Here is a 12,050-nt window from a genome sequence, read left to right on the forward strand (position 1 = left end):
AGACTGTGGGTTTTGGCTGGGTTTGTGTTTCTGCACATGAGTTCAAGTCTCAGTGAGGTGAACAGTTCTACTAGCAGGTGGCACTTACCCCTGTGCTCTGTGGTCTTCAGATACCCAGTGGAAGGCTTGCCTCACTGTGGGCTGTATCACCCAGCACACTGCAGCCTTCTTATAATATCTGTGCATTTCACATTTTTCAAATATCTAAGTGCCAAAGGTTTGGGACTTAAACTCAAAGTCTCAGATGCTTTAGCAAAATATGGAGGGTAAAAACAGTGCCTCCCCGAGGGGTCTTGTATTAAGTGGGTAATGAATATGATATAGTGATCATTATGCTAGGCACAGAGGAAAGGCCTCGTTTATAAAAACACTGATGTGTCCTCAGAAAGGAGGTGTGGAAATGTCTCTCTTTCATATTCATGCTCCGCATCCGAGGCTTGGAATCAAGCCAGCTGGTTCTTCTCCACACAACAGCTCTCTTCTCTAGCTGGGCCCCTCACCATCTCCTCAGCGCAAGGAGTGTGCAATATAAAATCTCTATTTCCACATGAAAACTTTTTCGTTCATGTTGTGGTTTCATTGATAATTTTTTGTTTTTCTTTTCTTTTTTCAGGAAGGGAAAAGGCTATTGCCTTCTAGTCACCAGTGTTTCACATTAGGGGTTGACTCCTCCTGCTACTATCAATACTGTAGACACTGTAGGGAAGAGGACCAGCCTGCCTACACAGGCCCCGCCCCCGGCCCTAGCAGGGCATCAGTGAAGGGACGGTCCCTGAGGCTCTGTGCTGGACCCTGCCGTCACAGCACAGCCTTTGTCAAAGCAACTGCACAGCAGAACCTAGAGGATACCTCATTGCTGTTTCTCACAGTTATTTAGTGGCCAAGGTAGAGAGAAGGAAACACCTGTGTCTTCTGTACTTAGCCACCTTGGGTCCTGAGGCAATTCTTCCAGTACCTGCAGTAAAGACACCTTCAAATACAAAAACTGTTCAGACTCAGTCCCGTGGAATTGATCTTCAACGTCTCCATGAGAGAAGACTTTTTTATACCAGACGTGTCAGTGGGAAAATGACCTGGAGCCATCTGTTAGGTAAGAACAAAAATCATCTAAGTCTTAGAGCCAAGAGGGGTGTTTAAGAGCCTGGAATAAATTGCAATGCATGCTTAATATTACTTCTCTTAAAGGGACGGGTACATGCTTGGTCTGAAATCTTTCTAAGGAATGACAACATTAATAAAAATCTACAAGTTACAAAATGATTGCATAATTATCTATTGTACATTAAATATATATTTTATACATATATTTGTATATGAATGCAATATATTTTATACATATGTAAATTTCTGATTAAATTTCTTTAAATAGTCTAGGCTTCTGTTTGTGGTCAGTTTGATATTACAGATCATCCCCATGGGAAACAGTAAGAAGCATTTTGTTTATATTCTCTTAATTTTTATTGCATATTTGTCAATCATTATCAGTCTCATATTTTCAATTAATTTTTAAGGCTATCAAACAGGGAAATATAAAAGTAGTAGAGAAGAAAGCAGCAGTGGTAAAGCTCAGAAGTTCCAGCAGAAAACACTCAACTGGACCTTGAATAATTTAAGGGAGGAGAATGACAGCACGGAGGGCTGGAAGCCTCAGGGTTCATTCCCCTCCTCGTCGACTTTCCAAGCGCTAAGTGGCAATGCTGCAGACAAAGGTCATCTCGGTCAGTGAACTCTGAGTTTGTGTGTGTGTGTGTGTGTGCGCCTAGAGGGGATCTTCCAGACTTTCTCCTTTGTCTCCTTCCTTGGCAGGCAGATTCTTTACCACTAGGAAGCCAGAACCCTGAGTTTAGAATAGGAAAAAAAAAAACAAGAAAAACTAGGATAAGTTAACAATCAAACAAGAAACCCAATGAACAACATTTTTACTATCTTTAAATATATACTATAAAGTAAAAGGATAAAGACACTATGAAGTATATATTTTATACTATAAAGTAAAAATATAAAGACAGAGGATGAGATGGTTGGATGGCATCACCTACTTGACGGACAGGAGTTTGATCAAGCTTCGGGAGTTGGTGATGGACAGGGAGGCCTGGCGTGCTGCAGTCCATGGGGTCGCAAAGAGTCGGACACGAACGAGCGACTGAACTGACTGATAAAGTAAAAAATATTTCCTAGTGAGGTGTTCTTTTACTCTGAAAAAAGTTTTAATATTTTATTGGTAAAACGTGGCTTTGGCTTTTAACTGGTTATTTTTCTGCAGGTCCAGAGCTATCCCAATCCCAGATAATAGCGGACCTTTGCTAGGCTTATCGCAGTCTCTCAGGCTCCAGTGGTAGATTTTTTTTTTTAACTGTTTCGCTGTCTTTGCACCCGTGGGTGGTCCCTGCTCGCTCGCCGCTCTCCGGAGAGGCCAGTCTGTAATCACTGTCTTGCGAAGTCACAGCCTAATTTTAACATATAAAAGGAAGGAAGAAAGAAAACGCTACTTGCAGAGGGCAGGGTTTCCCATATGTCTTAAGGAGCCTTCCTGACACGCCCGCACCCCTGGTAGTTTGTTTTTAATCCTTAAACTAACAAGCAGGGTTTACCTGAGCAAACACTATTAGCAGGAAGCCAATTTTATTGCCTCCCGGAGGGGATCTCTCTGGGCCCGTCTCGGGATGATCAGACATAGAGGGTCCCGCGCGGAGCTGACCCCAGGCGACGCCCCCACAGGCGCACCTCCGCGGCCCAGCTGCTGCAAGAACGGCGGCACCTGCGTGCTGAGCAGCTTCTGCGTGTGCCCGGCTCACTTCACCGGCCGCTACTGTGAGCACGACCAGAGGCGCAGGTAGGCGCGGGGCGGTGCGCGCTGGGGGCACAACGGGGCCTGCGGGGAGAGGAGACTGGGAGCCGGGCGGGGGCGGCGGGGGCGGCGGGACGTGGCGGCGCGGGCCGGGGGTGCGCGCGCGCCCTGCACTAACGCCAGGCCTGGCTTCCTCAGCAAGTGCGCCCTGGTGCACGGAGCCTGGACCTTCCGCGGCTGCCACCTCTGCAGGTGCGTCTTCGCTGCACTGCACTGCCTCCCCCTGCAGACACCTGGCCGCTGTGGTAAGAAGAACCCGCCCCGCGTCCTGTGCTCACAGCCCACACTCAGGCAGTTGCTCCTTTCTACCTACCGACCCACAGAGATCTACCTGTGCCAGACGACACAGGAATGAGCGATCTGCATGGCTTCATCACTCGGGAAAGTCATATTCGTGGTGAATCACATAGCGTATTATCATTATAGTCAAATTTATTCCTAGGTTCCCCATATCCTGCTGCTGCTGCTGCTGCTGCTAAGTCACTTCAGTCGTGTCCGACTCTGTGTGACCCCATAGACGGAAGCCCACCAGGCTCCCCCGTCCCTGGGATTCTCCAGGCAAGAACACTGGAGTGGGTTGCCATTTCCTTCTCCAATGTGTGAAAGTGGAAAGTGAAGTGGCTCAGTCGTGTCCGACCCTTAGCGACCCCACGGACTGCAGCCTACCAGGCTCCTCCATCCATGGAATTTTCTAGGCAATAGTACTACTTGTGGAATTTAAACGTGGTTTCCAAAAGGTGTCCTTAAATGTTCTTTACAGAGAGCAGAACTTTGGAAGCACAAAAGCTGGTAATTAGAGCCACACCTGGCAGACAGGGTCAGTTCAGTTCAGCCGCTCAGTCGTGTCCGACTCTTTGCAATCCCATGGACTGCAGCATGCCAGGCCTCCCTGTCCATCGCCAATTGACTCAAACTCATGTCCATTGAGTTGGTGATGCCATCCAACCATCTCAACCTCTGTTGTCCCCTTTTCCTCCTGCCTTCAACTTTTCCCAGCATCAGGGTCTTTTCAAATAAGTCAGTTCTTCGCATCAGGTGGCCAAAGTATTGGAACTTCAGCTTCAACATCAGTCCTTCCAATGAACATTCAGGACTGATTTCCTTTAGGATGGACTGGTTGATCTCCTTGCAGTCCAAGGGACTCTGAAGAGTCTTCTGCAACACCACAGTTCAAAAGTGTCAATTCTTCATTGCTCAGCTTTCTTTATAGTCCAACTTTCACATCCATACATGACTACTGGAAAAACCACAGCTTTGACAGGGTACCCAAACTAAATCTCTAGGGACTTCTCTACACTGGGCCAATACTCACCTTCTCAGCTGTGAAATGTAGAGAGCGCCCTGGAGCAGGACAGGAGCAGGCCTGAATGGCCAGGTGCTGCCCTTCAAGGCCAACCTGGCAATGTTCCAGGAAGCAAGGTGCCTGGTAACCACAGCTCAGGCCTGCCACATAAATAAAAGTCAGTGGGGTGTGGACAACACGCAGGGTGAACACTTGTCTGTGATGACTCTGAGCAGTTTCCAACTCAGTGCAAATGTTTTACTTGTAAAACTAAGGAATGTGAATCTTCTGAGGTCAGAAAACAGACAAATACTCAGCTGCGGAGTCAACATCTCAGGCAGGGACCAGAGACACAGGTATAGCAGGCACAGCATTTCCATGGCGTTCTCCCCTTTACAGTAAGCTCTGGCTGGGATAGCAGTAAGGGACTTGGTTAATGCAGGCAGAGCTCTTCAGTCCTCTTTGTTAGCTCTGGGTGGGCTCCACGTGAAGGCCCTAGGCCTGCTCTCTTTTTCCTTCCTGCACTATAGTTGACCCTGGGCCAATCCCACAGTGTGAGGGCGTGCTTAATGCCCTTACAGTGCTTAATGTCCCACTTCACACCCCCTTGCCCACTGTTAGATTGCTGTAGAGGAGCAGCACTCTTGGGGGTGGAGCCCTTCAAACCACCCTCTTGGTGGGGTTCCCTGGGTGGGGTGCCTGGTGGAGGAGCACACATAATGAGTGTTCAGCCTCAGACCCCTCTTCCTCCTTCCTTCCTCCTCTGCAACCTGATATTCTTAGTGAAGGTGCAGTCCTTCAGCCCCACTTCTGCTCCCCATCCTCAGCCAGCTCTGCATGCTGCCAGCAGTGTGTGGGGGGTCTGTGGGGAAGGGGTGGGTGGGTGCTGGTGACTCATTTGCTAGGCCTGTGCCACTGATTCAGTAGCTGGTCTTTGAATGACCCAGAGAAAAGAGGACACATGATAGCATAAGCTTCAGACTTGCGGACGGTACCTGTGTAGTCCTATAGGTGAAGTCTTTCCCACTGTGGTTGGCACTCCTTGCAGTGACGTGGGGAGAGGCCTAGCTGTGATCATTTTCAGTCCTCTAAGCAAGGGCTTTCCTTTTGGCGCAGCTGGTAAGAAATCTGCCTGCAATGCGGGAGACCTGGATTTGATCCCTGGGTTGGAAAGTTCCCCTGGAGAAGGGAAAGGCTACCCACTCCAATATTCTGGCCTAGAGAATTCCATGGACTGTATAGTCCACGGGGCTGCACGGGGCTGCAAAGGGTCGGACACGACTGAGCAACTTTCACTTTCACTTTCAAGCAAGGCCAGCTTGGGTTCTAAGCACCAAAGCAGGAGCTAGATTCTAGGATGTCTGTTCACATCCTGGAAAACATTCAAGGCTGGGACTGCTGTCTGCCAAGGACAATGACAGTGACTCTGAAAATGTGGCTTGTGCTCATCAAAAGTGAACCAAATAGTGAGGTCATCTCTCAGTAATCTGTCAGGGGCACTCTGTGACCCATTGACTGCATCAGGGCAGATGACAGTGGTGGTGGCTGTGCTGACTGTGGTTATGACCTGAGGATGACGATGATAATGATAGCAGCAGTGCTGATAGATGATTATGATGTTGTGAGGATGACAGTCATCATGATAAGCATCTTTATTAGCTCTCAGTTTATTTCAAGGACTTTATATACTTAATCCCAGTTCATTCTTAACAGCCTTTGAAATAAGTATTATACTTTTTATATTTGAGGAAATTGAAGCTTAGAGTGGTTAACTTCTTCAGGTGTTCTTTTTTTTTTTTCTTAAGAGATAAACTATCATATTTTATAATAACATTTATATTATTTTAAAATGTAAATCAACATATAATAGCATACTGGTATAAACATTGACATAATGATAATTAATATACAATTAATATTAATTGGAATAAAATTTCTACCATTCAGTGTACATAAGCACATCCCTGAACTATGTGAGACACTTTTATTTTATTTTATTTTTTTCAGACACTTTTAAAAAAAGTGAGATAGTTCAGTTCAGTTCAGTTCAGTCACTCAGTCATGCTGACTCTTTTCGACCCCATGGACTGCAGCATGCCAGGCTTCCCTGTCCATCGCCAGCTCCTGGAGCTTGAGCAAACTCATGTCCATGGAGACAGTGATGCCATCCAACCATCTCATCCTCTGTTGTCCCCTTCTCCTCCTGCCTTCAATCTTTCCCAGCATCAGGGTCTTTTCCAGTGAGTCGGCTCTTCACATCAGGTGGCAGCTTTAGCATCAGTCTACTCCCTTAGGACATGAGTTTGAGTGAACTCCGGGAGTTGGTGATGGACAGGGAGGCCTGGCGTGCTGTGATTCATGGGGTCGCGGAGAGTCGGACACGACTGAGCGACTGAACTGAACTGAACTGAACTCTCTTAGTAATTTTCAAATATGCAATGCAGTATTATTAACTGTAGTCACCATCTTGTACGTTACATCAGTTTCTTTTCTTTCTTTTTAAATTTTTAGATTCTACAAAAAAGTGAAATCAGATGGTATTTGTCATTTTTGTCTCCCTTATTTTGCTTCCCATAATGCCTTCAAGGTCCATCAGTGTTGCTGCAAATGGCAAGGTTTCCTTCCAGACTTGTCCTATAATTTTCAGTATAAAAGAAATATTCTTTGGAGTAATATTTTTTATACTAAAATTTTATTATGGATATAATTAGGACTCTTATTGGTAAAGCTACCTTTTTTATTGAATTTTCTCTGAGCCACTGAGTAGATTTGCCCTAAATATGTCTCTTTTTTTTTTAATTGAATGAAAGATTCTTTAAATTCTATAGTGTTTTTTAAATTTTTTGAAGTCTCACACACATGATTTCACATAATAGTCCTTTTATTTTTTGAATGTTTATATTGCCCCTTCCCTCTTTCTTCTGTCTTCTGGCAAGCACTAGTTTGTTTTCTGTATCAGTGAGTCTACTTCTTTTTTGTTTTATTCAATAGTTTGTTGTGTTTTTAAGATTCCACATATAAATTATACCATTCAGTATTTATCTTTCTCTATCTGCCATTTGACTAAGGATAATACCCTCCAAATCCATTTATGTTGCTGAAATGGCAAAATTTTGTTTTGTGGCTGAGCAGTATTCTCTCTCGTGTGTATGTGCTTATCACATCTTCTTTATTTATTCATCTGTTGATAGACACTTAGGTTGCTTCCATACTTTGACAATTTTGAATAATGCGCCTATGAACATTGGAGTGCATGTATCTTTTTGAATTAGTATTTTGGGGTTTTCTCTATGTATACCCAGGAGTGGAATTGCTGGGTCATATGGTAATTCTAATTTTAGTTTTTTTAAAAAACCTCTATATGTTTTTGACAGTGGCAGAGTTACTTGTGTTAAACAGTAGGTCCTTGTTGGTTATACAATGCCATTGTTTTTGTCTTTCATTTTTGAACACACGTAGCTCCATTTCTGGGAGGGATTGGGGGCAGGAGGAGAGGGGGACGACAGAGAATGAGATGGCTGGATGGTATCACCGACTCGATGGACATGAGTTTGAGTGAACTCCGGGAGTTGGTGATGGACAGGGAGGCCTGGCGTGCTGTGATTCATGGGGTCGCAAAGAGTCGGACAGGACTGAGCGACTGAACTGAACTGACTGAGCTCCATTTCTAGGCTCTCTGTACTGTTCCACTTATCTCTAGTAGTCATTTCAAACAATGAGAAAAAAAAAAAGATAAGTGAACCTACAGTTATACTAAAACAAAACACTTGAGTTTTCTTAAAAGTCGGAAAAAGAAATAGTTAGAATTATTTAATATTTTATTCACTCCAAAGGCAATGGCAAGCCACTCCAGTACTCTTGCCTGGAAAATCCCATGGACAGAGGAGCCTGGTAGGCTGCAGTCCATGGGGTCGCTACTAGTCAGACATGATTGAGCGACTTCACTTTCACTTTTCACTTTCACACACTGGAGAAAGAAATGGCAACCCACTCCAGTGTTCTTGCCTGGAGAATCCCAGGGATGGCGGAGCCTGGTGGGCTGCCGTCTGTGGGGTCGCACAGAGTCGGACAAGACTGAAGCGACTTAGCAGCAGCAGCAGCAGCAGCATACCAATTTACATTCCCATCAACTGTGTAGAAGGGTTCCCTTTTATCCACATTCTCAACAGCATTTGTTATCTGTATTCTTTGTGATGATGCCCATTCTGATAGGTAAGAGATAACATCGTATTGTGGTTTGGATTTGCAATTTGCCTGATGATAAGCCATGTTGAACATCTTTTCATGTGCCTGTTGGCCATCTACATTTACTCTTTGGAAAAAAGTCTGTTCAGTTTTCTGTCCATTCCTTAAATCTGGTTTATTGTGAGTTTTTTTTTAATACTAAGTCATGTGAGCTGTTTATATATATTGGATATTAATCCCTTATATGTCATATCATTTGCAAATATTTTTCTCCCATTCAGTATGTTGCCTTTTTGTTTTGTCGATGGTTTTCTTTGCTGTGCAAAAGCTTTTATATTTGATTGGATCCCATTTGTTTATTTGTGCTTTTACTTGCTTTGCTTTAGAAGACAAATTCAAAAAACACTGCTGCGATTTATGTAAAAGAGAGTTCTGCATATGTTTCCTCTGGGAGTTTTACTGTATCCATTCTTCTTCAAAAGTCTTTAATCCATTTTGAGTTTATTTTTGTGTATTAGGTATGATGTTAGGGAGTTTTCTAATTTCATTCTTTTACATTTAGTTGTCCAATTTTCCCAGCACTGCTCATTGAAGAGACTGTCTTTTCTCCACTATATAACCTTGTCTCCTTTGTCATAGATTAACTGATCGTTTATTAATGGGTTTACTGTGGGCCTCTTGAAGAATATTTAGGATGGTATTATTTAGAATATTGAAAATTTGACCACATTGTAAATCCAATAGCAGAATAATAGGTAAGTAAATGTTTTAATTCCTTTAATGGAATTTTATGATGACTTTGAAGAGTATATAGAAGATAGAATGGAAAACTGTATTTCCAATATAATTCGAATGTGAAAGGACACATATGGATAGGGGAATCACAACTATTGGGTTGGCCAAAAAGTTCCTTTCGGTTTTTAATAATATCTTATGGAAAAATCCAAACGCTTTTTAGCCAATCCGAAAGATAAAAGTATGCTACAGAATCAGGGTCCTTTGGCTCCTCTAGGCACCCAAAGGCCAGAGAATCTCCAAGTGCCCTCTTTGCTTGACACTCTATGGGTCCATGTACAACAGGCTTTCTTAATCCCAATATAATATCTTTTCAAGGACATATTTTTCATTCTGTTTCAGAGGAACACTGTTTATTCTCTAGTTTCCTCATGTAAAATGAGGATAATCTGCCCTGAACTTTCACACAGATATTGAAGAATAAAATTTATGCAAAACAGCCTTACTGTTGATGTGAGCTGTTTTGTAATTTTTCTCTTCCATGACCTAAAATAATGCTTGTGTATAGTGATTCTAAATAAATATTAAATGGATGACTGTTGACGTTTTAGTTCCAAATATAGTGCCAAAGAAGAAACACCATGAAGGCCATTGCCTACTATTATATTACATTAAAACAATCTATTTACAGTATTCTGTTAATAAATACAGTATGTTTTAGACAGGTAAGTATCATTCTACCATTTTCTTCATTTCCATTTGTTAATTTTGTGTTTAAAGAGGAAATTTGGCATAATAGAAAAAGCATGGGAAATGCCCAAAATACTTGTTCAAATCCCCCGAAAGACTTGTTATGTTTACCATCTTTATGAACTGTGCTTCAGTCTCCACAGCAGAAATAATTTACCCCATAGATTTGTAAAGACGAAAAGGCCCTATACCTGTTTTATATTATATGTAAAATAATATATTGCTGCATTATTGTCACCATCAACAGTATTCACATCAGGACAATGATGTTAGAAAAAATTGCTTCATAATCTAGCACTTATATGCAAATTTACCAAAATGTGTTTTTTTAGGTTGTGAAAAATACCCGCTATACACATTAATTGGTGAGCATTGCTAGAGTTAAAAAAAAAAAAATCAAGAAGAATGAAGCCTTGGAGCTGCTGCTGCTGCTAAGTCACTTCAGTCGTGTCCGACTCTGTGTGACCCCATAGACGGCAGCCCACCAGGCTCCCCCGTCCCTGGGATTCTCCAGGCAAGAACACTGGAGTGGGTTGCCATTTCCTTCTCCAATGTGTGAAAGTGAAAAGTGAAAGTGAAGTCACTCAGTCATGTCTGATTCGTAGCGACCCCATGGACTGCAGCCTATCAGGCTGCTCCGTCCATGGGATTTTCCAGGCAAGAGTACTGGAGTGGCTTGACATTGCCTTCTCCGGCCTTGGAGCTAGCAGTCCTTAAATCAACCCATGATCTCATTTTACTGAGAGGGTGATTCTTCCTACATATAACCCAAAGAATTAAGCATTTTTTTTAGCATCAGAAACCAATATGTTCTAAAATTTGCAGTCTAAGTAATGGCACAGTGAAGAAGAAATTTAGAACTTCTTCAGAGAGAAACAGGTCATGTAAATGTCAGATTGGGGTCAGGTCAGGCCTCACCTCATTCTTCAAACCCAATTTAAAAAGTGCAGTTCTGTTGCATAGCAGACAACCAACCAAACAACAAGCAAGCAAATGTCTGCAGGCTGGAGCCAGACTGTGGACCTGTCGGAAGGATGGCCTTCCTAGGTCCTGGCCCCAGATGGCTGTCAGCCGAGGGCGTGCTGACTGGGAGAGAGCAGACCCTTTGTCAAATCCCTCTGGGACATTCCCCCATGATAGGTGTCATTTCAGTGGGGTAGCTTCTCTGGGTGTCTTGGCAGGAGAGAAAGCCATTTGGTTTTCCAAGGGCATTCAGGATTATCTGTAAACTGGACAATTTGGGAAATGCTAGCTCTGGGCCTCATATTGAAGTGTGATTTTATCCTCACCCAAGGTGGTCTCCAAACTATTTTTAAATCAGCACTTAGTGGTGATAACAGTGCCACATGCTGAGCATTCACAAATTTGATTTCACTTCTATCTTCCTTTTCATACATGCTTAAGACTAAAGTAATGATAAAAATCTCTGTGATGTGTAAGTCTAAAAAGAGAACTTCTGATAAGTATATAATTAAAATCCCGTGCTATAGTATATCATCATTGGTAGCAGAGTCTCCTTTTCGGTAGGAAATAAAATAATGATGGGCTTCCAGGTCGTGCTAGTGGTAAAGAACCTGCCTACCAATGCAGGAAATGCAGGAGATGTGGGTTTGATCCCTGGGTTGGGAAGATCCCCTGGAGGAGGGCATGGCACCCCACCCGAGTACTCTTGCCTGGAGAGTCCCATGGACAAAGGAGTCTGGTGAGCTACAGTCCATGGGTTTGCAAAAAGAGAGTTGAACATGACTGAGCGACTTATCTCAGCAAAAATGATGATAGGCCACAGAACCATTGATTTTATAGGTTCCAATAAACAGTAAATGTGAATAAAGCTTATTTTAATTTTTCCTATCAAGGCTTCTCTGTTTTGTGGGGTTCTAGTACCCTGGAACGACCCTCCAAATGTGGGGTGATATGGGGAACGGTGCCCAGGTCTGCAGTGAGCCTGCGCTCAGTCTTGTGCTGAGTGTGGCCTCCTAGCCACGCTCACCATAGTCACCTGCAGAAAGAGGCAGGGCAGGTCTCTGCTGCAGTGGCTTGTCTTTATCTCTACTCATTCGCTTTTGATGGTTCAAGCTGACCACAGGTTTTGACGTTCAGGAGGCACTTTCTGGCAGAATCCTAGAGGACAGGGTTTGGCAGGTTTGTCAGAGGGAAGAGCAGGTTGGCCTCTGCCAAGCAGCCCTGGGGAAAAAGTCCCTGTAAGTTGGGCCTTTGTATGTTTCCCTGCCCAGCCGATCCCACATCCAA

General features: G+C 43.6%; 1 protein-coding gene across 1 annotated transcript; it reads right to left on the reverse strand.

Annotated features, from left to right (window-relative positions):
- Positions 1-1,434: 1,434 nt before the first annotated feature.
- LOC148775272 (uncharacterized) lies at positions 1,435-3,222 on the reverse strand. The gene is made up of 4 exons (XM_088844584.1): positions 3,180-3,222; positions 2,592-3,121; positions 2,040-2,447; positions 1,435-1,837 (listed from the first exon to the last, which is right to left on the reverse strand). Exons 1-3 carry the CDS (start codon positions 3,220-3,222, stop codon positions 2,310-2,312), a joined length of 711 nt encoding a protein of 236 aa, XP_088700710.1. The 3' UTR covers positions 1,435-1,837; positions 2,040-2,309.
- Between the last annotated feature and the right edge of the window lie 8,828 nt (positions 3,223-12,050).

The sequence above is a fragment of the Moschus berezovskii genome, chromosome 16 (assembly GCF_049115385.1).
Source record: "Moschus berezovskii isolate FMDL1 chromosome 16, NW_MosBer_1.0, whole genome shotgun sequence".
Taxonomy (NCBI): Eukaryota; Metazoa; Chordata; class Mammalia; order Artiodactyla; family Moschidae; genus Moschus; species Moschus berezovskii.

What these genes read in the sequence shown, in the direction of transcription:
- LOC148775272 (XM_088844584.1), bottom strand. Translation starts at nt 3,222, where the DNA reads ATGAAGCCATGCAGATCGCTCATTCCTGTGTCGTCTGGCACAG. An exon ending in TCCTGTGTCGTCTGGCACAG is followed by an intron (nt 3,122 to 3,179) that starts GTAGATCTCTGT and finishes GTGGGCTGTGAG; the next exon opens with CACAGGACGCGGGGCGGGTT. An exon ending in TGCTAATAGTGTTTGCTCAG is followed by an intron (nt 2,448 to 2,591) that starts GTAAACCCTGCT and finishes TGTTAAAATTAG; the next exon opens with GCTGTGACTTCGCAAGACAG.